This window comes from Podarcis bocagei, assembly GCF_964188305.1.
Source record: "Podarcis bocagei genome assembly, chromosome: 2".
NCBI classification, from domain to species: domain Eukaryota; kingdom Metazoa; phylum Chordata; class Lepidosauria; order Squamata; family Lacertidae; genus Podarcis; species Podarcis bocagei.
In genome coordinates this window covers 9,663,960-9,691,381 of record NC_138126.1, presented here as the reverse complement: position 1 = coordinate 9,691,381, position 27,422 = coordinate 9,663,960, and the positions used below count along the sequence as shown (strand labels likewise).

At 49.8% G+C, this 27,422-nt stretch overlaps 1 protein-coding gene across 1 annotated transcript; it reads right to left on the bottom strand.

Moving 5' to 3' along the window:
- Positions 1–987: 987 nt before the first annotated feature.
- LOC308581223 (zinc finger protein RFP-like) lies at positions 988–27,422 on the bottom strand. The gene is made up of 8 exons (XM_081183754.1): positions 26,982–27,422; positions 14,323–14,418; positions 9,583–9,813; positions 8,372–8,394; positions 6,981–7,099; positions 6,561–6,593; positions 4,855–4,884; positions 988–1,681 (listed from the first exon to the last, which is right to left on the bottom strand). Exons 1-8 carry the CDS (start codon positions 27,405–27,407, stop codon positions 1,164–1,166), a joined length of 1,476 nt encoding a protein of 491 aa, XP_081039880.1. The 5' UTR covers positions 27,408–27,422; the 3' UTR covers positions 988–1,163.

Sequence of the window (27,422 nt, the reverse complement as noted above, 5' to 3'; positions counted from 1 at the left end):
TGGAGCAAGGGGAGGTGGCCCTCAGGCAGGTGGGGGGGTGGCAAAGGTGTCTTTATTTTGACATCTGCCACCACCCCATGGGAAATGCAGGAAAAAGAGATCAGGCTGCACCGGTCAGTAGTTGACGGCCCTGATAGTGGAGCCAGGGAGAGTGTGGCCTGATCTTTGAGAGAGGTCAATTCCACAGGCATTTGTTGTTCTAGCTCTTAGTATCCAGGAGAGAAATCAGATGCAGCTGGTGCTGAAAAGACCCTCCTTGGGGGAGCATTGTGCATTTGGGGTGGGGCTGAGGAACACAGGGAAGGTGCCCTGCAAAATGTATAGGGCAGCACAGCCCAAGGGCCCCCCTCCGGAAGCTGCCGGACTGCAGCTCCCATCCTCTCTGACCCCTGGTCATGCTGGATGGGTCAGAGGGGAGTTGAGTCCAGCATTATCCAGAGGACACCCCATTTGATGCCCCTGATAGACAGAATCCAGCCTGTAAATACGGAACGTTAATGCATCAACCCTAAACACGTATAACTGGGCTGAAGCCCCACACTCAATGCAATGAGGTTTATTTCTGACAACGTGTGGAGATGGGGAGGCTGTATTTGCAGAGGACATTTGAAGCTGACGCCCTGTTCAATTTCTTTTTTATTTTCTTCCCATCTGAGGTCTCCAGAGTAAGGAGCTTTCCTGCCTGATGTGGGGGAAGGGGTTCATTTTTTAGTCCTCTATTTATCCAATTATGCATGCATTTTCACAGCTGCATAAGGTCTTGTGGGGAGAGGAAGGTTTCGTAGAATCGCAGAGCTGCAAGTGTCCCTGAGGGTCATCTAGTCCCACCCCCTGCAGTGCAGGAAACCTTTGCCGAACGTGGGGCTCAACCCACAACTCTGGGATTAAGAGTCTTCTGCTCTGCCAAATCAGACATCTCAACAGGAAAACAAGACTGAAAGTGAGGAAAAGATGATTTATTGGGACTGTCCAAAGTGTGACTGTCTCTTTAAGAAGAAGTGAGCTGCAGAGGGAATTATGGGGAAAGGAAGGAAAATGAATCTTCTCAAAGAAGCCCTTGAAAAACTGCCCAAGGATCTCCTGGTGGGTAAATGGTTTTTTATATGAGTCACTCTGGTCTGGAGAGAAACTCCTGCTGGGCCTGAGAGGCAGATTTTGTCTCCTCAGGAGATCTTGAGGTGTGTTTCATTTCCCCACAGATAAAAGAAAGGGAGGAGGGTCTCTCCAGAGAACGAGGCTCCTGAGAACGTGTAGAGTTCGGCTCCTGAGTCAGCGTCAGAGAAAGACACACGTCCCCCTTCATAGTCCAGAGTCACCCGGATCCTCCTGAGCTTCTCCCTCAGGGACAGAGGAGAGGAATCAGGGGATGAGTAGGCCCAGGACTTCCCTCCCGAGTTTCTCACAGCCCAGATCCCTCTCTCAGGGCTAAAGGAGAAGCTGCCCTTTCTCTCCACAGACTTCCTGGCAACCCCCAAAGCCCACGATCCCCCACTTTCCACAGTGACTTCCCAGAAATGTCTGCCTGCTGTGAATCCCTCACGTCCCAACACACAAAAATAGTAGCTGAATCTCTCAGGATTGTCAGGCAGGGCTTGAGGTTTGTCTCCCTTTCTCAGGCCTTTCCGATCCTTGGACAGGATGAGTTGGGGATGGGCTGTGTCTGGATCCAGAGTGACATTTGCTGTTGGGAGAAGATGAGGGAGAGAGAAGATTAGGCAGAGTCAGCGGAGAGAGAGAGATGGACATCCTTATCCAAGAAACACCCGAAAACCCAGATTCCCTTTCAGATCAAGGGGATTTCTTCTGCATCATAGGTGTTGTGTATTAAGTCAAAGGATTTTGTATCTGTATTATTATTGTCTGTATTTGCATTAGGGTAAAGTAACTGCCTTTTGGTTTCAAAGGGTACAGCTACTATTGGTTCATTTAAGCTGCTGTATTTGGATCCTCTGTCTTATTGGTTTCCTCCAAAAGGCAGGACTGTGATTGCCTGATATTGTTCCCTCCAAAATGTATCCTTTCTAGCTAGTCCCCTGTCCCTATAAATGTAGCTTTCCCCTCCTCAGGCTTGAGTCTTGTTTGCTTTAATAAAGAAGTGTTACTAGAGAACTGTCTCCAGCATATTATGTCAAGAGAGCTGAAATCACAAACCCCACGTCACAACAATATGCAAGACTGAGACTCCTCCTTTCAGACTTTCATCAGAATAAATAGCTTCTGGTTGGTTTTTAACTCAGTTTCCTTCACTTTCTTATATTCAATGTCCATTGTGCCTGCCCTCTTCTCAACCCAGGCATTTTCTAAGAGGAAAAACCACCCAGGAAACCTTTTACTCAGCTCTTCTGTGTTATCTAAGAGGAAAGAGAGGAGAACTGGAGGAGGCAGGAGAGGAGAGAAGCTGCTTTCCTCTGACAATCTCTGTGGGAACTGGCCTTTGGGGACCTCTGGGTTGGGCTAGGGGAGGAGGACCCCCTGTTCTGATAATAGTAATAATAATAATAATAATAATAATAATAATAATAATAATAATAATATCAACATTTGCATACTGCCCATCATATATAGGTCTGAGGGTGGCCCACAGCATAAAAATACAACACAAAACCACATAGAGGCTTCCCCTCACTTTTGCGGGAGTTATGTTCTGGGCCCTCGTGCACAAAAGTGAAAATCGTGTTAAGTGGGGAGCCTGTTTATTCCTGTTCTCCATCTCTCTCACCCACTTGGTCTCTCCTTCCTCCCAGCCATCTAGGAAGTTTAGGCCTTGCTGCCAGGGAAGAGGAGGCAGGTGGCAGGGCAATTTTACAAAGGACTGCTTATTCCATGCTTCTCTTTGGGATTTCATATATATACCATAAGACTAGTTCCCTGGGGGAAGGGGGGAATAACTCAAAAGGTTACCAGTTTGGGGCTGAGACAGTCATGATAGGCAAGTGTAGGGCTGCCCTATTTTGAAGAGCAAGAAACAGGACACATTGGCCAACTTTGACTTTTAACCATGGATCGCTATGACGACTCTCCTTAGAAATACCCCTGCTATATGTAGGCTGTAGTAGGTGTGATATATTGCTAGTAGCAGTGCTCTTAACTTTCAACAACAAAAGAATAAGAATAATACATATAGCTCCCTCACTTGCCACATGAAATATTTGGGCACATGTTCACATCTTTCTGAACGTAAGTGTGCACAGAACTATTTATTAACCTGTTGAACATCTGCATGTGGACTCTCCTTAAGGGCAGGGGGTCTTAACTCTTGCCCTCCCGGACTCCTCCTTCAAGATCTTGTAGCTGAGCCAGCGTCCTTTTGGTTCAGCCACAAGAGAAGGGATTTTTACAGTATGTCGCTAGCTTAAGATGCTGCTCTGTTGTGATTCTCTGCTGCAGATTAGCCTTAGATCTGACTCTAATGCAGGCATAGGCAACCTCGGCCCTCCAGCTGTTTTGGGACTACAACTCCCATGATCCCCAGCTAACAGGACCAGTGGTCAGGGATTATGGGAATTGTAGTGCTGAAACATCTGGAGGGTTGAGGTTGCCTGTGCCTGCTCTAATGCAATATTAAAATTTTCATGAGTTCTTGTAAACCAAAAAACCGAACAAAAAACCTTGGGGACATTTTGCCAAATTTTAAAAATCTGCCCCGATACAAATTATAAGAAATTTTAATCATGAAAATAGAAGACATGGCTGGGAAAAAGAGGACACATGGCAGCCAGGCCTGAAAAAGGTCACATGATGGGAAAGCAACCCAACTCTCTCTAGGCAGGAATAAAACTCTTCCCTCCTCCGCCTGATCATCTATGACATCATAGAATAATAATAATAATAATAATAATAATAATAATAATAATAATAATATATTGTTCCCTTGCTTGCCACATGAAAGTATTTGGGCACATGTTCACATCTTTGTGAATATAAGTATGCACAGAACAATTCATTAAACTGTTTAATATGTACATATGGAGTCTCCTTAAGGACAGGGGGATGTTAACTCTTGTCCTCCTGGACTCCTTCCCCAAGATCTTGTAGCTCAGCAGCGTCCGTTTAGTTCAGCCATAAGCAAACAGATTTTGCTAGCTTAAGATGCGGCTCTCTTGTGATTCTCTGCTGCAGACTAGCTAAGCAAGGTGTCTTAGATCTGAGTCTAATACACTAGAAAAATTTTGTGCGTTCATGTAAACCAAAAAACCAAAGAAAAAACTTGGGACATTATGCCAAATTTTAATAATCCGCCCGGGCAAAAATTTTAATCAGGAAAATAGAGGATGTGACAGGAAAAAGAGGACACATGGCAACCAGGCCTGAAAAAGGTCACATGGAAAAGCGATCCAACTCTCTCTAGCCAGGAGGAAAGCTCTTCCCTCCTCCGCCTGATCCTTCTGGGTAGTTTCTCTCCCCTCTGTGGACACCTTCAAGTCCACCCTCTCTGCCTTTGTGGTACAGTGGTGCCTCGCAAGACGAAAATAATCCGTTCCGTGAGTCTCTTCGTCTAGCGGGTTTTTTTTTGTCTTGCGAAGCAACCCTATTAGCGGCTAAGCGGCTAAAAGGCTATTAGCGGCTTAGAAAAAGGGGGGGGCGCGGAAAAAATCGCAAGACTCCTTGCAAAGCAAGCCCATAGGGAAATTCGTCTTGCGAAGCGCATCGAAAAACGGAAAACCCTTTTGTCTAGCTGGTTTTTCGTCTTGCGAGGCATTCGTCTTGCGGGGCACCACTGTACAAACAACAGGGCTAGAGTCTAGCTGTGGATGGTTCTCAACATACAGAAGAGACTCTTGAGCCCCATGAAACACTAGTCCCGTCCCCGTTCCCCCCCCCCCCCGTGAACTGGCGTCTCCATGTGAAATTTACCTCTCTGGAGACTTCTGAGTGACTGAACATCTGAGGAAGAAAAAGAAAGGCTTAATGGTCTACACTGCAATAGTTGAAAGAAAATCTTTTTACAAAACATCACCATAACATAGCATCTGTTGTTTCCTTATTTCAAGCAAAAGATGACATCATAAAACAAGTAATTGAAAGACAACAATTGTAGGCCTAAGGAATTAAAACAACTAACGTGTTTAGCTGTGATTCCTGCATTGCAAGGGGTTGGACTAGATCAGGGGTCAGCAAACTTTTTCAGCAGGGGGCCGGTCCACTGTCCCTCAGACCTTGGGGGGGGGCGGACTATACAGTGGTACCTCGGGTAAAGTACTTAATTCGTTCTGGAGGTCCGTTCTTAACCTGAAACTGTTCTTAACCTGAAGCACCACTTTAGCTAATGGGGCCTCCCGCTGCTGCCGCGCCACCGAAGCACAATTTCTGTTCTCATCCTGAAGCAAAGTTCTTAACCCGAGGTAATATTTCTGGGTTAGCGGAGTCTGTAACCTGAAGCATCTGTAACCTGAAGCGTTTGTACCCCAAGGTACCACTGTATTTTGGGGAAAAATGAACAAAATCCTATGCCCCACAAATGACCCAGAGATGCATTTTAAATAAAAGGACACATTCTACTCATGTAAAAACAAGCTGATTCCCGGACAGTCCGCAGGTGGGAATCAGAAGTAGATTGGGCCGGATCCAGTCCCCAGGCCTTAGTTTCCCTACCCATGGACTAGATGACCCTTGGGATCCTTTCAAACTCTACTATTCCATGATTCCATGGGGAAATCAGAAATGGTAAACCATGCTATAAAATGGCAGAATACAACCATTCAAAATCCACAAATGAAATGGGGATCTGAACTGGAGGGCTGGAGGAAGGTTAACATCTGCACCAAGTAAACTGGTGGGGAAAAGCTGTTGAAACCGGAATTTCCAAGCATGCTGACAAACCAAATTGCAGAGGATGAATCAGCAGAGCTTTGCACTGTACTTCCAAGGGTCTCGTGCAATGGGAAGTCGTCTCTCATGGAATGGGGCTGATCTCATAAGAAGTCTCAGGAGATGGGGATGGCTGATGAGGTTGAAACTGAGGAGGAGGCAGCTCAGGCCTTGCTCTGCTGCTTGGAGACCAGACTGGGCAGGAGGTGGAGGAGGGACTGGGTGCTTGCGGGTGCCCTTTTTAACACACTTCACAAGGGAGAAATCCAAGCAAATCTTGAGAAGCCTCAAAAGAATTTCTCCAGATTGTGTGGAGGGAAAACAAAATGGAAGGGAGATTCCTTATACATGAGAACGCGACAAGATGGACATTGGACTGACCCTGCAGGATCCTCCTTAAGGGCTTTTGTAAGATATTGTAAGGCTCTGAGCATTTTCCCTACAAACAAGCAGCATACAGATTTTAGGAAAGAAATCGAGGGTGAAACCAGGATACTAGTCTATAGGCAGGAATGGAACTCAGACTGGTGTGCAGGTTGTTTGCAAGGACAAGCTCTGCCCCCAATCCAAGCCTTCAACCTCCCTCCCAGTTCATTCATGGGACAGACCAAGAACCCAAACACCACTAGAGGACTGTTTCCCAGAGTGACGCCATTGATGGGGGTCCCAAAGTCTGCAGAACAGACGGTTTAACACCATGAAATATCAGTCTCCATCTCTCCTGTCAAATTGTTCCTCCCCTGGAAATTTACCTTTCCGAGTCTGTTTTTTGTATAACACAGCATCTGAGGAAGCAAAAAGATATAAAGTGTTAGGGCAACACTCTTCCACCTGAGATAAATCTCCATACAAAAGTAACACTTCATAATGTGGCATCCTTGAATTGACTCCATTCAGAGCAGGACAACCCCAGATTGTGTAGACTGGTAACCAAAAGGAAAAGGAGGTTCCGTATAATAGAAAACAGATACACTCTGGTTCAGGCTTTCTTTACAGGATCCAGCATCACAATATACATGGGCCATTCTGTGAGACAGGAAATGAAGGCTGGAGCACCAAGAAGGAAGGTATCCTGGGGTTATTAAATTCCATGCAGTAAGAGCCTGGCATGTTCAGTTCTGAAGAAATAATAGAATTCCATGTGTGAAATCCTAGCAGCCATTTTTCATTACCTTTCCATTGTTTCATTGTATCCTCCACAAGGTGATTTAGATCACAGGATTCCAAGATCCTGTTCCTCAGCTCTGGAGGGAAAGGCAGTGGGTTCTCTGGACTCTCTCTTTCCTCATACCTGGTGAAAAGAAAAACAATGAATGGCCCCATTGTGGCACCGTCTCCCTAATTATTGCAGGAGATCTCAATAACATGAACATAGTTGAAGTTTATTTCCCAACAGGTAATTCAACATGATCTGTTGACACTCACCTCCAAGCCCTGGCCAACGGCTTCGTAAGGATGATAAACAGCACAAGGGACAAGAGGCAACCCTATGGGACATCACCGGAGGGCTCCCATGGCTTCAAACTCTGCTGCCCCACAACAACTTTCTGGGCCAAACCCCTGAAATGGAGTGCCTGCAACCCCTCCCTACCTGAGCCTCTCCAGAGGATGGAAGAAGAAGAAGAAGAAGAAGAAGAAGAAGAAGAAGAAGAAGAAGAAGAAGAAGAAGAAGAAGAAGAAGAGTTGTTGTTGTTGTTGTTGTTGTTTGGATTTGATATCCCGCTTTATTACTACCCTAAGGAGTCTCAAAGCAGCTAACATTCTCCTTTCCCTTCCTCCCCCACAACAAACACTCTGTGAGGTGAGTGGGGCTGAGAGACTTCAGAGAAGTGTGACTGGCCCAAGGTCACCCAGCAGCTGCATGTGGAGGAGCGGAGACGCGAACCCGGTTCCCCAGATTACGAGTCCACCGCTCTTAACCACTATACCACACTGGCTAGTTAGTGATGTCAAAAGCTGCCAAGCGGTCAAGGAGAGCAACCTCCACCCTCCCTGCACCCCCTCTCTCACACAGGAAGTGCGCAACCCCATGCCCCATGGACTCTCCCTCCAGAGGCATCAAACAACCTGACTTTCACCCCCCACTCAAGACCAGCTTCAGCCTCTCACATTGGAAACCCAAGAAAAATAAGCAACCCATTCTAGACCAACAGACCTTCCCTCCCTCAGTGCCTCAAAGGGGCTGAGTTACCAGAGTTGGGGGGCTTCCAGTGGGATGTGGAAATATATTGGTACGTCCTAAGCTGTTCCCAGGGATCTTTGGCACTTTCTCTTCTACATGTTTGAAATTACCAAAGTCAATGAACAGAAGGTGGAAGAGAAAGAAAAGAGCCCCCCATCCCTGTGTGAAGTGATGTGGGGAGGGAGGGAGTTGACCTTGATCCTTGGAGGGAGAATTGGGGGGCTACAAGTTCAGAAGAGGGGGCCCTGCTTTTACCTGTGAGGTGCCTCAGGGAGTGAGTCCTCCAGTCTCCCCCCTGCAGCCCCTGGAGGGCCATGTCTGAGGTTCTTGTATCCTGGAATCATGGAGTGATGCTAATGGAAATGAGCCAGATCCACTTACCTCTGCAAGGTGCTTCTCACATCCTAGAGAGGAAAAGAGAAGGGAATTCACTGCACACCACAGACCACACTAGGAAGACCCCCTCAGACCCTGGCCCTTGGATGTCAGTCTGCCTGGCACATGGCAAGGTTGTGGGTAGGAATGGCTGAATCAGCCAGTTTTGGTTTCTCACAGCTTTTATTTTTCCAATCTGAAATTGTGAATTTTTCCAGTATCAAGTTCTCCACATTTCCACATCTGTTTACAATTATTTTTTAAGAATCCTTATGAAAATTCACCAGCATTTCAGGAAAATTTCACATTTATGGGTTCAGGAGAAGATTCCACCACATCTCTTGTCTTAGATTATAATTTATTAACTTTAATCCCGTTTGCATTGTGCAATTCAGCCGTAAGTAAGCCTACACGTTAATCCTACCAGGGAACTGTCCCAAATTGTCTTCCGCAGAAGTCCCCAAATTTCAAATTCTACTTTCCAACTGGAAATTTAAAAAGCACCTGCAGCATAAAATGCCTCCCAAGGGGTAATAAAACAGCTCCGTGTTTCTTTGGGCTCCTCCACACTTCTGCTTTTCCCTTGCCCAGAAAACACGGGTCCAAGTGGTTTTGCCTTTGCCCTTCCGCTTTCCCTCAGGGAAAACCGGCTCCTTAGTTCAACATTGAAGGAAACGTCAATCCGGAGAAAACCTGGCTGATGTTTGCTCTAATTCAGCAGTAAAGAGCAGGTTTTCCTGGAGGGACAAGCAGCAGTCTGGATGAGTCCCTCTGTCTTGTTCTTTCGTCACTGTGACTGAGCACCATTTTGGGCTGATCTGGATCTATGGGGATGGGGATCAACCAAGAAGTTGTGGAGGGAAGTGGAAAAGAAGCTTGGTCAAGAGACTGCCTCATGTCAGAAGGAGGCCTGAATCCTCTCTGAAGCCCAGCCCAGGGCAGGAAGGCAGCATTGCCAAGAAGAAGGAATTTGGAGACCAATCATCAGCAAAGAGCAGAAAACCACCTCCTGTTCCATCAAGAACACAGAAGAATCTCTAGTCTGCATTCAGGTGAGTTAAGCATCCCAGGTCTCTTGGGTCTTCCTGTCCATTACATACCTGACTAGAGGCTCCATCATCTGAACCCCTGCACTTCTTGTATACATGAAAGAGACACATGAAGGATTGGAGGCAGCCTTTTCCTGGAGCCTTGGGCTGTTCCTGCCACCATCTTACCTGCAGGAGTTCACTTGCTGGCTGCTGACGCTTCTCCTCCATCTCCTGGATGATCTTCTCAAGAGAGGAGAGTTTCCTGGAGAGTCTGGCCAGCTGCTCATCCCTTCTCCCTGCAATCTCCTTCTCCACCTCTTCCATGTGATTCAGCAGACCTTTTTCTTGTTCTTCCAGGAACTGGCGCAGTTCTCTGAACTTCTCCACAATCTTCAGCCTCTCCGTTTCTGTTAATTTCTGCAAGAAAAAAGGAGGTCTGAGCGTGTTTGGTCCTTAGCCTCAAAACAGTAGAAAGAAAATTATGAGAATTCCACAGGGAGGACACTTCTGATATTTCTATAGACATGAAACCTTCAGTGGCTAAAGAAGTAAACCTATATATATATATATATATATATATATATATATATATATATATATATATATTGTAATATTTTATTAGGTTTTAACAATAGAGAAGTTTAGAAAAATACAAGAACGAAAAAGATACAAAGTTACAAAATACAAAACTACAGACATTGAACACAAAAAAGAAAAAGAAAAAACACATATAAAAGAAAACACAAATTCCCTCTTTCTTAATTTCTCATCTTTAGGTAACTTATTTTCCTGACTTCCTCACGTCTCCCATTTTTGTATCCCTTTTAAAAATTGGTTCAGCAAATTCATGTCCTATTAGTTTATCTATTATTAATCCAATCTTACATTTTACCTTGTTGCTAGAACCCCTGCCATTCATTTCAATGTCATCAGCATTCAAAAATTTTACAATATTTCTACAAATAAGTTTTAAATTTCCTCCAATCTTCTTCCACCAACTCTTCTCCCCAGTCTCGGATTCTGCCAGTCATTTCCGCCATCTCCATATAGTCTATTAATTGCATCTGCCATTCTTCCAAGGTGGGTAGGTCTTGTGTCTTCCAATGCTTTGCAATGAGAATTCTTGCTGCTGCTGTAGCATACATAAAGAAAGTTCTGTCCTTTTTTAACACCGATTGGCCAACTATGCCCAGGAGAAAGGCCTCTGGTTTCTTAGGAAAGGTATACTTAAATACCTTTTTTAACTCATTATAAATCATTTCCCAGAAGGCCTTAACCCTCGGGCAAGTCCACCAAAGGTGAAAGAATGTTCCTTCAGTCTCCTTACATTTCCAACATTTGTTATCGGGCAAATGGTATATTTTTGCAAGCTTGACTGGAGTCATGTACCACCTGTACATCATTTTCATAATATTCTCTCTTAGGGCATTACATGCCGTGAATTTAATCCCGGTGGTCCACAACTTCTCCCAGTCAGCAAACATAATATTATATCCTACATCTTGTGCCCATTTTATCTTTGCAGATTTTACCGTTTCTTCCTCAGTATTCCATTTCAGCAGCAGATTGTACATTCTTGAAAGTATCTTAGCATTGGGTTCTAATAATTCTGTTTCTAACTTTGATTTTTCCACCTGGAAACCATTTTTTTTTATCCAAGTTATAAACCTCTCTTATTTGAAAGTAATGTAACCAGTCTCACACCTTCTCTTTTAGTTTGTCATAACTCTGCAATTTCAGTTTGTCATCTTCCTGTTCTAAAATTTCCCAATATTTTGGCCATTTAGCCTCCATGTTGAGTTTTTTCAAAGCTTTTGCTTCCATAGGTGATAGCCACCTTGGGGTTTTACTCTCCAGAAAATCTTTGTGCCTTGTCCAGACATTAAACAATGCTTTCCTGACAATATGGTTTTTAAATGCCTTATGTGCTTTTACCTTGCCATACCATAAATATGCATGCCACCCAAATATGTTATCATACCCTTCAAGATCCAAAACATCTGTATTCTCAAGAAGTAGCCATTCCTTCAGCCAGCAAAAAGCTGCTGACTCATAATAAAGTTTTAAGTCTGGCAGGGCAACCCCCCCCCCCCTCTGTCTTTAACATCAGTAAGGATCTTAAATTTTATTCAGGGCTTTTAGCCCTGCCATACAAATCTAGATATATCTCTTTGCCACTTCTTGAAACAATCCATCTTATCAATAATTTGCAATGATTGAAATAAGAATAACATTCTCGGCAATACATTCATCTTAATGACAGCAATTCGACCCAGCAAGGAAAGCTTCAGATTCGTCCAAATTTCTAGATCTTTTTTCACCTCTGACCAGCATTTCTCATAATTGTCTTTAAATAGGTTCACATTCTTGGATGTCATATTCACCCCCAGGTATTTTACCTTCTTTACTAATAGTCAAAATAAAAAAAATCCTTCCAGTAGCACCTTAAAGACCAACTAAGTTAGTTCTTGGTATGAGCTTTCGTGTGCATGCACACTTCTTCAGATACTTCTTTACTAATGTTAAGTCTGTCTCTTTCTGAAACCTCTCTTTCTCTATCAGCGTCAAATTTTTCTCCAAAACCTTAGTTTTCAATTTGTTCAATTTAAAGCCTGCCACTTGACCAAAATCCTGGATTACTTCTAGGGCCCTCTTAGTGCTGGATATCAGCTCCTGTAATGTCATAACAAGATCATCTGCAAAAGCTTTAAGTTTGTATTGTTTAACTCCGACCTGGATACCTTGAATCAAATGGTCCCTTCTAATCATATTTAGCAAAACCTCCAGGACCGAAATGAAGAGCAATGGGGAAATTGGGCAACCTTGTCGTGTCCCTTTCTCTATTTTAAACTCTTCTGTGACCATATTGTTTACTATCAATTTAGCTTTTTGTTCAGAATATATCGCACCTATACCATTTTCAAAATTTTGTCCAACCCCCATCCCCTGAAGATTTTTCTTCATAAAACTCCAGGAAATGTTGTCAAAGGCTTTCTCCGCATCTACGAAAATCAAAACTGCTTTTATGTTAATGTTCACCTGCAGCTTTTCTAAAATGTTAATTATATTCCTCATATTGTCCGATAGATGTCTTCCAGGGAGAAAGCCGGCCTGGTCTTTATGTATCACCTCTGCCAAGACTTTTTTCAATCTTCTAGCCAAGATATCTGCAAAGATTTTGTAATCCACATTAAGTAGGGATACGGGGCGATAGTTCTTAAGTTGTGTCTTTTCAGACTCAGTTTTCGGTATAAGTGTGATATAAGCTTCTTTCCACGTCTCCGGCGCCTTTCCCCCCTCCATAATTTCATTGCAAACCTCCTTTAATGGTTGGATTAAATAGTCTTTCAAAGTTCTGTAATACTTGGAGGTTTATCCATCAGGCCCTGGAAATTTGCCCAGTTGCATATTCTGAATTGCGCCTTCCACCTCTTGTACAGTTATTTTGTAATTCAATAATACTTTGTTTTCTTGAGAAATTTTTTGTAATCCATTAGTTTTCAGAAATTGATCAATTTTCGACTCAATCTGCGGCCCTTGTGTATAGAGTTGTTTAAAATATCTCTGGAAGCAGCTTCTAATCTCCTGTGGATTCTGAATATTCTTTCCATTCACTTCAAGATTAGTAACTGTGTTTAGTTTTTGTCTCTTCTTCAGCTGCCATGCTAGCAGCTTTCCACATTTATTAGCTGATTCGAAGGTCTTTTGTCTCATCTGTTTAACTTTCCATTCAATGTCCTGGTTTATCATTTTCATATATTGTACTTCATATGACTTAATTTCTCTCAAAATCTCTTGTGATTTTGGTTTAACTCTAAGTTTTTTCTCTCCTTCTCTTATTTTCTCCAAAATCTTCTCTTTTTTCTCATTTTGGGTTCTCCTTTTTATTGCATTTTGCTGAATCAAAAACCCTCTCATTACGGCTTTGCTTGCGTCCCAGATTGTTCTTTTTTCCACTGTGGTCTTCAAATTTATCTCAAAATAGTCTTTTATAATTTTTTGGGCCTTCTTGGTGATTTCTGGATCTCTAAACAAGGCGTCGTTCATCCTCCAAGAAGTAAACCTTTATTTTGAGGGGAGGCCCTCTCCATTGCTGTTTCTGTTGACTTCTATTTTGCAGACGGATACAGCCTAAAGGAAGGAGCTCTTTTTTCCTAGCCATGGATGTTCCCTGCATGTTTTGGGGCATGGCATAACCAGAGTTCTAAGCTGTTCAGAGAACCTCCAGGGACATAAAACACCCCTCAGTTTAGGCTGGTGCCATTTAGGTGTAGGAAGGAACAGAAACAGAGGAGAACAAAGTGCAGAGTTCATCCCCATAGCTCCCCTGTTTTCTTTAAAGGTTCAAAATGGCCTGAGTTTACTTAAAATGAACAAGAGCCCACATTTAGAAAGACAATTCTTTAGTAGAATTTATGGTAAATCAGGATTTGGATTGAAATGCTTCCACCCTTTCAGCTCACAAGTCCTCAGGCTTCTTCTTGACTGCTATTCACATAATAAATGACAAGGGGAAATAAACTCAATTTAGCTGCTTTCAAAGGTGAACTTACCTAATTCGCTATTGCTGAAAAAATATGGAGACCAAAACAGAGCTTTAAAATGCTGATATTTTAAACCTTGACCCAGCCAGGTAATATTCAAAAAAAAATGTATTTATGAGGGTAAAGTACAGATCAGAATATTTATACAAGTAGGTAGCTACCCTAACATCTGATTCATTTTCAGAACAATAAATTAATAAACAGACTGATATGAAAAATGAGAAATGAGGAGAAGCTGAAACAGGCAGATTTCCCCATCACTTCTCAGTCCTGACTCAATTCTTCTTCTTCTTCGTCTTCTTCTTTATTGAATTTATATACTGCCCAATACCTGGAGGTCTCAAGTGCTTGTTCCCTGTCTAGTAACAACAGAGACACTTACAAGGAGGTCTTTGCTTTCCTTGTCCAGATCTGCTTGATGGGCCAGAATTTCCTCTCTCTCTTTCCTCAGAATCTCCAGGTGGCGACAGATCTCTCTCTAAAGAGAAAAGGGAAAACTCAGCTTTGATTGAGGCACACAGAGAAATGAAAATCACAATGGCTTCTTGTGCCCAGTGGCCTTGCTAGAATAGCAAAGTAATTTACTGGTGGAAATAAAAGTACAGAGGTGTTATGTACTGAGTTGAATAGGATCCAAACTGAAGCAGGCTGATTGGTCCTAGAACAATAGGATCCAAATTGCAGCAGTCTGATTAGTCCTAGAACAATAGGATTCAGAATGCAGCAGTCTGATTGGTCCTAGAACAATGCAGCAGTATGATTGGTTGGCAGGAACCACCCAATCCTGCTCCAGATAGAAGTGAATCCACAACCCGATTGGCTTACAGTAGAATTCCGGAATTAGCCAATCATGTGCAGCCCATTGTGTAAATAATGTATATAAAGCAGATACTGTGAGGGGACTTTCATTCATTCCTCCTCACCACTATGAGCTGAATAAAGAGCATGAAATCACTTTGCGACTCTGAGTATATTTCACTGGCGACGAAGGTGGGATCCCGCTGAGCTGACTGCCACACACAGCACCGCAGCACCGCCACCTGCCGCACCGCTGCCTCGCACCGTGTATCCAGGCTTCAGCTCCGGGACACAAGGAACTCAGAATGGCAGCCAACAGCAGCTTCTCGCCATTCAACCCAGCATCTTGAGATACGCCTCCCGTTTCACCTTCCTCCTAGAAGCCAAAGGGGTCACCGACGAAGAAGACGCCAAGAAGAGGGCGATATTCTTCAGCGTCTGCGGAGAGGAGACGTTTGAAATCGCCCGGGCTCTCCTTGCGCCTGAAGACGTCGCTACTGTTCCATACAAAACAATAATGGAACAGCTGAAGGGGCACTTTTCGCCGCAGCCCTCAGTGGTGGCTCGTCGAAATGCCTTCTACGCAAAGCGACAAGCCCCTGGGGAAACCATAACTGGGTTTGTGACCTCTCTCCGCCAAGCCGCCCGGTTCTGCAACTTCTCAGAGCTGGAGAACATGCTTCGTGACCGCCTCGTCGGTGGCCTGAAGGATGAGAAGCTGCAACGACGCCTCTACGCTAAGAAGGACCTAACGTTCCAGGTCGCTCTGGAGGAGGCCCTGGCAACGGAAGCTGCCGAGAGGTCGATGCAAGAGGCACGGCCGAGCCTGCCATCCCAACCAAGGGTCCACCACGAAGACCTCACCGACGACTCAGGATCCGACAGGGAGGAGGTGCACCGAGTACAGCAGCGCACTCAAGCAGCGCACAGACCACAGCTGCCTCGACGAGAAGGAGGAAACTGCGCAAGCTGCGGGGAGAGTCACGAGAGGAGGACCTGCCGTTTCCGCAACGCAGAGTGCAGGCAGTGCAGAAAATCGGGACACATCGCCCGGGTGTGTCGGGCTCGACCCACCCATCACCAGGCATCAGATGATCAACCCAAGAGCCCCAGGTCCCGGGGCCCAACGCACCAAGGCAACTCGACGGAGCTCACGGACTGCCAGGTATACCAGTTGCCCCACCCCAACGTAGAGAAAATTTATGTAGAGGTACAGATAGAGGGGGCCCCATGCCGCATGGAGCTTGGCACGGGTTCAACTCTATCCATAATCTCGGCAAAGACCTTAAGGAAGCTGTGTCCTACTGGCGGTCCCAAACTCAGGCCGGCCCCATTCACCCTACGGGACTTCCAGAAATGTAAGGTCCCCACAATGGGGGTGGGGACCTTCAGGGTGCAATACCGAGGGCGGACGCGGCAACTGGACTTGCTTGTGGTCAAGGGCCCCTACATTAGTTTACTGGGATTGGCATGTGTCAGAGCTGCTTGAAGATCCTAGCTCACAGAGGATCACGCTAGCCAGCGATCATTAAGTAAAAGTCTTTATTGAATTACAGTTTCCATTCTCACGCTGCTGCGCGCAAACTCTACGTCTAGTAGCTAGATCGGCGAAGCTCCGTCTGAGTCTCCGCCCCGTGAGCACCAGCTTAATATCCTAGCCTTGCTCCACCTTTTCCGCCTGACTGTCCTCCTCTGGGTCCCTCTACCCCCCGGGGCCTCCTCCTTCCGGGATTCTTCTGACGCTGACCCGGACCCTCCTGCCTCCTTGCGCCGGGCTTTAGGACCTGGTTCCCTTTCGGGGCTGCTTACTGCGCCGCCTTCCTCTGCATTTGAACTTGGCGCGCGCGCCCAACCTTCCACCTTCCTCTTAACCGTTTCTTCGCTCCCCGATGGAGGTGTGGCCACTCCTGACTCATGCCCTCCCTCCTGTGGTGAGCTGCCAGCGCTTCCCCCCTGGCTCCCTTCCTCTTCCCTGCTTCCTGGCGGTGACGCTGGTCCCGATTTCCAGCTGCTCCCCCCTGAGTCCCTTCTGGCTCTATCTTCCTGGGGTGCCCCCCTTGACTCCCCCCTTGCCCTGGCCACTGGTGCTCCTTTCTGTGAATCCTCTGATTCACTGGAAAGACTAGGAGATCTCGGGTCGTCGTCATCACTCATCTTTTCTTCTGCCTCCTCCCCTTCGCTCTCTGTTTCCTCCCTTGCCCGTGCCTCTGCTCCTAAACCCCTGACATCCATCCCCCCCTCGAAGCCCCCCATTCCCCCCTCCCCTCCTTCCGGTGCTGGAGCTGGGGGCTGCTGTTGCAAAGGGACGAACGTCGGATATCGGTCGCTTCCCGTGGCGGGCCTCCATCTGAAGTCTTCCGGTTCTTCCTCCCTGCTCTCGTCGACGACGGTCACCTCCGCTTCCATCTCTGTGCCGCCGTGCTCGAAACCAGGGTCGTCCCCGAAAATGTCCATGTCCGTCTCTCCCTCACTTCCTCCTGGCGGCGTTGCTCGTCCTGAGCATTCCAGCCACTTTCTGCGGAACTGCTCCTCTGGCCTATCGTCCCACCAATACGAGGGTTCCGAGGCGGATCCCGAGGGTGACCCCTCCGGGGAACGGACGTCTCGTGTCGGTTCCTCGTCCGAGTCGAACCCCCGGAACGTGCTGGCCGAAAGCGTGGGCGTGAAAAGCCAGTCGTCGAAAAAGTCTGCTGGCATAGGTCTATGTGGGAAGAGGGCATGAAACTCGTCTTTGAGCAGAGGTTCGTCTAAGGCGTAGCCCGGCACCCAGCTGTTCGCACTGGCCGGGGTGCCCTCCTTGGCGAGAAAGTATTCTACCCCCTCGTCCCCCCATCTGGAGTCCAAAATCTCCGTGACTTCGTTGATGCGCTCCTTCTGTGCCACTCCCGCGTGCCCTGTTCTGTCTCTGACCGGACTCGGCGCCGTTCCGGGTTCCTGGAACCTGTGCGGTGCCTTGTAGGGAGTGAGCACCGATCTGTGGAATACCGGATGCATCCTGGAACCCTCCGGAAGTGCCAGTCTGAAAGCTACCGGGTTGACCTGCTCTTCGACTTGGTAGGGCCCCAGTTGCTTATGCCCTAGTTTCTTCTTGGCCAACGACCTGGCCGGCACTGCGTGGGCTGCTAACCAAACCCAGTCTCCCACGTGGAGCTCTTCTCCAACCCTTCTGTGCTTGTCTGCTTGTACCTTGTATGCGTGCTTGGCCAGCTCCAGGTGGCGCCTCAGCTGATCGTGGACTTCCTGCAGCTCCGACGCGAACGCATCTGCTGTCTGCGGCTCCCCCTCCCCCATTCTTTCCAGTCCCGGGAAGGTTCTGGGGTGTCTCCCGTTGTTGGCGAAGAACGGCGTGACCCCCGTGGACACGTGCTTCGTGTTGTTGTAGGCGAATTCGGCAAGCGGCAGGTAATCCACCCACGTCGCAGGCTGTTGATTTGCATAACATCTCAGGTACTGCTGCATGATGGCATTGACCCGCTCCGCTTGCCCGTTGGTCTGCGGGTGTCTCGCCGACGCCAGGTTGATCTTGACGTTCAGGAAGCCCATCAGCTTCTGCCAGAAATTCGAGATGAACTGCCGCCCCCGGTCGGACAGAATAGACCGTGGCAGACCGTGAACCTTGAACACGTGTTCTATGAACAGTTTGGCGGTTTGCTCCGCCGTGGCCACCTTAGCACACGGAATGAAATGGGCCATCTTGGAAAACAGGTCCACCACCACCAGCACTGCCGTCTTGCCCCTTGAGCTGGGCAGATCCGTGACAAAGTCCAGGGCCACCCTTTCCCAAGGTTCGACCGGAGTTTGCAGCGGTTCCAACAGTCCGGCCGGCGGTTTGTGCACCGGTTTGGCCCTCTGGCAGGTGTCACACCTCGCCACGTAGTCTGCGACCTCCCCTCTCATTCCAGGCCACCAGAAATCCCTGGCTACTAATTCCACCGTCTTCTCCTTGCCAAAGTGCCCGGCCGTGGGCGCGTCGTGCAGCTGCTGCAGCACCTTGGCTCGAAGTTCGTCTCCCGGCACGTAGATGGCCCCTTTACGGATGAGCAATCCATCTCTTAGCTGGAAACCGTCGGCCGCTGCCTTGCCCCTTTGCACCTCTGCCATCTTTGCCCGTGCGAAGGAGTCCCCCTGCAACGCTCGTCGCACCGCCTCTAGGTCCACGGTCGCCGCGGCGCACGCCCACACTGTCGGTGCGAAGATGTGCATGGCGGCCGCTGGTGTTGCGTCCTCCAGATACTGTGGCTTACGGGAGAGAGCGTCTGCCATGATGTTGGTGTCCCCCGGGACATACTCTATTCGGAAGTCGAAGTTCGCAAAGAACTCAGCCCAACGTATCTGCCTCTGATTCAGGAACTGTGCCGTGCGCCAGTGCTCTAGATTCTTGTGGTCCGTGCAAACCTGCACCGTGTACTTGGCGCCGATCAGAAAGTGCCTCCACGCCTTGAACGCTGCGTGAATGGCCAGCAACTCCCTGTCCCATATGGTGTAGTTCTGCTCGGACTTGCTGAGCTTCCTGGAGTAAAACGCTCCCGGTCGCCACACCCCCTGCGGGTCTTTCTGCAGCAGGACCGCCCCCACGGCTCTGTCCGAAGCGTCTGTCTCCACCCTCATCGGCTTGCTGGGGTTGACATGAAGCAGCTGCTCTTCCGACGCGAAGAGACGCTTGAGTGCCTGAAAGGACTGCTCCGCCTGCTCTGTCCAAATGAACTTCTTTTTCTTGGAGCTAAGCGTGTCAGTGATGGCCGCCGTCTGCATCGCGAAGCCCTTGATAAACTTGCGATAGAAGTTCGCAAAGCCGACAAACCGTTGGACCTCCTTCCGGTTGCGCGGGCTCTTCCAATCCAACACCGCTCGAACCTTGGCGCTGTCCATGGCGAGCCCCTTGTCAGACAGCTTGTAGCCCAGAAAATCCACCTCCGTCACGTCGAATTGGCACTTCTCCAGCTTGGCGTAGAGCCTATGTTGCTTTAGCCTGCTCAGCACTTCCTTGACGTGTTTGTCATGCTCCTGCTGCGACTCCGAAAAGATCAGGATGTCATCTAAGAAACAGACGCACGTCTTGTAGAGAAGTCCCGCCAACACGTGATGCATAAATGCTTGAAAAACGTGGGAGCCATTTTGCAATCCAAAAGGCATAACTCTATATTCGTAGGTCCCCAGTGGCGTGAACATGGCTGTCTTCCACTCATCACCCTCCCGCATGCGAATGAGGTTGTACGCCCCTCGCAGGTCCAACTTGGTGAACACTCTGCCCTTCCGTACCTTTGCGAGGAGGTCGTCAATTCGGGGCATGGGGAAGTCCGATGGCCTAGTCACACTGTTCAAAATCCTGTAATCCACTACAAGTCTCTTTTGGGGCGTGTCCCGCTTCTTAACAAAGAATACGGGACTGCCCCCCACTGCCTTGGACTCCCGGATGAAGCCGCGCTGCAAATTATGATCAATGAACTCCTTGAGTTCTTGCAGTTCGTCCTCTGACATAGAATACAGTCTCCCTTTGGGCAGCGCCGCCCCCGGCAGCAGGTCAATTTTGCAGTCATATGGTCTGTGAGGGGGTAGCCTGTCTGCCTCCTTCTCGCAGAAAACTTCCAAAAATTCAGCGTACTTGTGGGGAATCGCTTGCAGCGTGCCGAGCAGCAGCTGTGACTCCTCTTCCTCTCCTTCCTGCCTGGGCACGATGCAGTGTTCAGCACAAAAGGAAGAGCCGAAGGTCAACTGCCTCTGGTACCAAGCCATCGTTGGGCTGTGCTTGTCCAGCCAACTCATGCCCAACACAACGGGCGTGTCAGATAGTTGAGTGACGTTGAAGCTGATGATTTCTCTGTGATTCCCAAGTCGCATCACCATTGGTGGCGTCTGCTTCACCACTTGCCCCCCGAGCAGCTCCCTGCCATCCACCGTGACAACCTGCAGGGGCAGTGTGGCCGGCAGCAACTGCACAGCGTGCCTGTCGACAAAGTCCTGCCCTATAAAGTCCGCATTGCTGCCTGAGTCAATGGTGATTGGCACGTCTATGGTGATTCCATTGGGCAGCTGGAGAGATGCTGTGAGCCTCACTACTGGTTTGGGCGGGAGGGGGTTCACGGGCTGTAAAATCTCTGGGGACTGCGTCACTAACACGTCTGGCTGGGCCCCAGTGCCTCTTCCTCCAGCCAGACTGCGTCGTTTCCCTGCTGTGGTCCTCCTTGCTGCGTTGCTGCAGTCACCATTGCTGAGGCTGCAGTGAGCTTGTGGGGCCTCTGGGGACACTCTTTTGCCATATGCCCTGGTTCCTCACAGACGTAACACTTCCTGTTCCCTCTAGGAGGCTTCGCTTTCACTGCTGCCGGTGCTAGGGCTCTGGTTGCTGACTGAGCCCTTGCACCTCCAACCTCCATAGGTTCGGCTCCTCCTCCTGGCGGAGGCGTGGATTGCGCCCGCGCTGCTTCTCTGGGAAGGAAGGAGGGGCCCCCGGCTGGTTCGCGCCCTCCACGCCCTTCGTCCTTGCTCCACGGACGTCCTTCCAGCCTCACCCCCACTGCCAGTGCCCTCTGAACGACCTCCTGGGTGGTCCGGGGTCTTTCCCCCCTCGCGATCTCATCTTTAATCGAGTTGTGCAGCCCCTCCCAAAAGAGGTCTCTTACAGGAGCCGAATCTCTGTCCCATTCCAGGGCACTGACCAAGGCGAAAAAGCGGGCATGATACTGCCTGACGCTGGCCCTCCCTTGTCTCAGCCCATGCACCTCCTTCCGTGCAAGATCCACGTCAATACTTGATAAAAAGCACCCATCCATCGCTTTAATAAAGGCATCCGCATTCTGGAGCGCCGGATCCTTATCTCTCCATAAATTGCGTAGCCATGCTTTCGCATCCCCATGCAGATGGGACATGATGAACCCCACTCTCTCTTGTTCATCTCTAAAGTCTTTATGCAGCAGTTGCAGTGCGCACAGTACGTCGGCTCTAAAGTTGGGATACTGTTGCAGGTTCCCATCGAAGTGAGAGACCAGCCCGCCTGTCCGTCTCGCCAACCCAATTCCCTCCTGCCGGGGTGTCTGCTTTGTCAGCACGTCTAACCTGACCTGGAGATCCCTGCAGGCGGCAGCTGCCTCCTCCTCTCTCTTCCTGGATGCGAGAACCTCGGCGTTCAGTTGTGCCACCGCTTTTCTGAGGTCCTCTATCTGCTGCTCAGCCGTCATGTCGTCTGCCGTTCGTGAGCTCGCTAGTAGGCACCTGTTTCTCTCCCCTCCTCGAGGCTGTAGATGCCCACAATGGTGAGACGGAGCTTACTGTCAGAGCTGCTTGAAGATCCTAGCTCACAGAGGATCACGCTAGCCAGCGATCATTAAGTAAAAGTCTTTATTGAATTACAGTTTCCATTCTCACGCTGCTGCGCGCAAACTCTACGTCTAGTAGCTAGATCGGCGAAGCTCCGTCTGAGTCTCCGCCCCGTGAGCACCAGCTTAATATCCTAGCCTTGCTCCACCTTTTCCGCCTGACTGTCCTCCTCTGGGTCCCTCTACCCCCCGGGGCCTCCTCCTTCCGGGATTCTTCTGACGCTGACCCGGACCCTCCTGCCTCCTTGCGCCGGGCTTTAGGACCTGGTTCCCTTTCGGGGCTGCTTACTGCGCCGCCTTCCTCTGCATTTGAACTTGGCGCGCGCGCCCAACCTTCCACCTTCCTCTTAACCGTTTCTTCGCTCCCCGATGGAGGTGTGGCCACTCCTGACTCATGCCCTCCCTCCTGTGGTGAGCTGCCAGCGCTTCCCCCCTGGCTCCCTTCCTCTTCCCTGCTTCCTGGCGGTGACGCTGGTCCCGATTTCCAGCTGCTCCCCCCTGAGTCCCTTCTGGCTCTATCTTCCTGGGGTGCCCCCCTTGACTCCCCCCTTGCCCTGGCCACTGGTGCTCCTTTCTGTGAATCCTCTGATTCACTGGAAAGACTAGGAGATCTCGGGTCGTCGTCATCACTCATCTTTTCTTCTGCCTCCTCCCCTTCGCTCTCTGTTTCCTCCCTTGCCCGTGCCTCTGCTCCTAAACCCCTGACAGCATGGTTTGGACCACTGGGGCTAGCTGTCACCGGGGTGAACCACACTAGCTTACAAGTGGACGTGGACGCCATATGCAAGGAATTTCCAGGGGTTTTCGATGGGAAATTGGGACAGTATACGGGCCCCCCCATTGCGCTACAACTTGACCCCGCAGTACGACCGGTCAGGCTCAAGGCCCGCCGGGTCCCGTTCGCCTTGAAACCCCGTATAGATGAGGAATTGGACCGACTCATGGAGCAAGGAGTGCTGGAGCCGGTGCCTAATGCCCCCTGGGAAACTCCAATCGTCACACCCGTCAAGCCTAATGGTTCGGTCCGCATCTGTGCAGACTACAAATGTACCATAAACAAGGCCCTCACGGCCCACGCATACCCAGTGCCAGTGGTCAGCCATGTCCTTGCCACCCTGGCTGGGTCGAAAATTTTTGGCAAGCTGGACTTGGCCCAAGCATATCAACAGCTGCCAGTAGATGAGGCCACAGCAGAGGCACAGACGATTGTGACGCACAGAGGAGCGTTCAGGGTAAAGCGGTTGCAATTCGGTGTCAGTGTGGCACCAGGCATATTCCAGAATCTAATGGACTCGCTCCTTAAAGGGATTCCTGGCGTCACCCCCTTCTTCGATGATGTGTTGATTGCCGGGCCCACACCAGAGGAGTTTGAGGACCGCCTCTGCACCGTTTCCAGACGGCGGGTCTCAAGGTGAAGCGGGAAAAATGTCTACTAGGAGTGCCTCAGGTGGACTTTCTGGGATTTATGGTGGACGCAGAAGGGGCCCACCCGACTGGGGACAAGGTACGGGCCATTTGTGATGCCCCAGCGCCCAAGAGCAAGACTGAACTTCAGGCCTTCTTGGGACTATTGAACTTTTACCATTCCTTCCTTCCCCACAAGGCGGCGGTAGCGGAGCCCCTACACAGACTCCTGGACAAGCGGGCCCCTTGGGTGTGGGGCCAGCGCCAGGAGGCCGCATTCCAGGCAGTCAAGGACTTGCTTGTCTCAAACTCTGTCTTGGCACACTTCGACGAGAGGCTGCCGGTGGTGCTAGCATGTGACGCCTCACCCTATGGCATTGGCGCTGTCCTGGGGCACCAACTCCCGGATGGAAGAGAGGTACCGGTGGCGTACTTTTCCCAGACACTCAACGCAACCGAACGGAACTACTCGCAAATTGACAAGGAGGGTCTGGCAATCGTGAAGGGAGTAAAAAAATTCCATGATTTCTTGTACGGGCGGCCCTTCACCGTGGTGACTGACCACAAGCCGTTGCTTGGCTTGTTTGCCCCCGAAAAGCAGACCCCCCAAGTGCTGTCTCCTCGCGTCCTCAGGTGGTCAATTTTCCTTGCCAGCTACCAGTATGCACTGATTCACCGACCTGGGAAGGCGATGGGCCATGCGGACGCCCTCAGCAGGCTACCACTGCCGGAAACAGGCCCTGACCCAGCACCTGCACAAGAGGTTATGAGCCTGGAGCTGCTTCCCGACCGCCCCATTCAGGCACAAGAAGTTGCACACCATTCCAAGAAAGATAGGGTCATCTCCCGGGTCCTGGACTGGGTGTGGAGGGGATGGCCCAGCAGCAGCCCTGGGCCAGAATTCGCTGGCTACACAACCCGCAAACATGAACTGTCGGCCCACAAGGGGTGCCTGTTATGGGGAAGCAGAGTCGTTGTTCCCCAGCCCCTCCGCAAAAGGGTCCTCACAGCCCTACACGAGACACATCCAGGGGTAGTAAGAATGAAGGCCCTGGCCAGGAGTTATGTGTGGTGGCCGGGGATTGATGGAGAGATAGAGGCCTGGGTCAAACACTGCCAGGCCTGCCAAGAATCCCGCCCAGATCCCCCAAGGGCCCCAGTCCAGTCCTGGGAGTCCGCCCGAGCACCATGGTCACGCCTGCATGTGGACTTTGCTGGCCCCTTTCAGGGGAAAACATTCTTCATAGTGGTGGACTCCTACACCAAATGGCTGGAAGTCGCACTGGTACCGTCCACTTCCACGTCCGCAGCCATCCGGGTACTACGCAGGCTGTTTGCAACCCACGGGCTCCCTGACACTCTCGTCTCAGACAACGGGACTGCATTTACGTCAGGAGAATTCCAAACCTTCACAGCGCAGAACGCCACCCACCACATCCGTTTGGTGCCATTCCACCCTGCCACCAATGGCCAAGCAGAACGCATGGTGCGGACCACCAAGGACACCCTTCGCCGCATGACGCAAGGGGACTGGGAGTACCGCCTTGCCACATTCCTTCTAGCACAGCACAGCACCCCCAGCTCAACGACTGGCCGGAGCCCCGCTGAACTACTAATGGGTCGGCGCCTTGCAATCAGATTGGACCGCCTTCACCCCGATAGAGCTCAGGATGAGGTAGTGGTGAGGGAAGGCAGGAACCCCCGGACCTTCGAGGCCCAGGACCCAGTGTACGCAAAGAATTTTGGGGCAGGCCCAGCATGGGTACCCGCCACAGTCACCAGGGTCACTGGCCCAGTGTCGTACGAGGTGCTAACGGATGGGGGGCAATGCTGGCGCCGCCACTGCGACCAGATACGGCGACGATTCCCGGGAGAAACCCAGGAGGAGAGCAGGTCAGAGGAGTCCCAAGGGAACAGCGGGGCAGTGAGGCCCATAGAGCAGGAGGGGCCAGCAGGAGAAGCAGAATCAGTAAATACAGAGAGGACCCGTGAGGCCGAAAGGACACTGGAACCAGAACCACGACTGAGCGAGCCGGTTGCACCAGATCAAACAACCCCATCACAGCCAGCATCCTTGGAACACGAGCCAGAACCTGGAGCCCGGACCAGGGAACACCCCAGGCCGCAACGCACACGTAGGCCGCCGGCATACCTTGAGGACTATGAATGCGACCTCCCGGGCAGGACTGGAACTTAGAGGGGAGGGGTGTTATGTACTGAGTTGAATAGGATCCAAACTGAAGCAGGCTGATTGGTCCTAGAACAATAGGATCCAAATTGCAGCAGTCTGATTAGTCCTAGAACAATAGGATTCAGAATGCAGCAGTCTGATTGGTCCTAGAACAATGCAGCAGTATGATTGGTTGGCAGGAACCACCCAATCCTGCTCCAGATAGAAGTGAATCCACAACCTGATTGGCTTACAGTAGAATTCCGGAATTAGCCAATCATGTGCAGCCCATTGTGTAAATAATGTATATAAAGCAGATACTGTGAGGGGACTTTCATTCATTCCTCCTCACCACTATGAGCTGAATAAAGAGCATGAAATCACTTTGCGACTCTGAGTATATTTCAAGAGGTTTTCAGCCTTTTTGGGTCCACGGCTCCATGGATCAACTACCCTGTGGGGCTCAGGATCCCAGTTAGGTCCCCCCTTGCCTGCAGAGCTGGCAGCCCCTCACCTTTTCTCAAACACCCTCCCTTGTGGAGTGGTCTCTCAGCCTCCTTTCCTTTCCTTGGGAGTCCCAGCCTGACTTCTCACCTTGAGGTCTCAGGGAGAAGTGGGAAGAGGAGGAGGAAGCTAAGGCCGGATCCAACCTGGGATGTATCAGTCTAGCCTCAAAGAGATAGTGAGGTCAGCCCAAGAGGCGAGAAAGACATGGATAGACTAGAGCGTCTCAAAATTTGGGGTGGGAGGAGATACTCAGCCCCCCCAATCTCATTGCTGAGGTTCCACGGCACCCCCAGAATAAGCCACCAGTAGGTGCTTCCACTCCCCACTCCCAAATCTGCTTCCAACAGATACTTGGGGGGTGGGATCCTGCACCATCTGGTCAATTCCTGGCTAACAGTCCCCTCCCCCGCCCCCCGCCCCCCCCCCTGATCCCTTGCTGCTCTCTGTTTTGCAGGGCATTGAGCAGGCATCCTGGTAACCAAAGGAGACATGTACTTAGTTGTCTATGTGCCATTTACATTTGTACTGTTCTAAATATGTACAAAGCAGCCTTGCTGGGGGATGTGGACGAAGTTAACCCTTTCTCTCCCTGCCAAGGTCCCAGTTCAAATCTTTGAAGCTGCTGTGAGTATTTCAAGATCCCCTTGTCCCCCTGGCAGAGAGAAAGACTTCAGCTCCCCCCTCCAGCCACCCCAGGATCCCTCAGGCTTCCCCTGGGCTGCTTCCAAGGCGATAAACAACCACCAATCAATGCCATGTCTACTTTCGACTTCAGAATTAAAAAGCAAACCTCCCAAGAAGAATCCACAGCTATTTATTTCTCCCCCTCCAGATCCAGGGATCTCCTACCTTGTATTCCTCGGAAGCCTCTTTCAGAGGAAGCACCTTGTGATTTTCATGTTCCTTCGATCTGTCACACACCACGCAGATGGGGGCTTCGTGGACTTTGCAGAAGAGCTTCAGGGGCTCCTGGTGATCCTCACAGACTCCTCCTTTCCCTCCTTCCTCCTTTCCCTCTTGAAGGCTGAGATTCTTCGCTATTTCCACCATGTTAGCCAGCTGCCGATTGCGGATGAGGTTCCTTCTCTGGACTCTTTCTCTGCACTGGGGGCAGGAAGCCTCTGCCTCCGATTCCCCCCAGAACAGGACCAAGCAGGATCGGCAGAAGTTGTGCCCACACTCTGGGATGGTCACTGGATCCTTGAAGTAATCCAGGCAAATGGAGCAAGTGGCTTCATCACGGAGACGCTGGATGTGACCCCCTGCAGCAGCCATGGCTCCGAGTTAAGT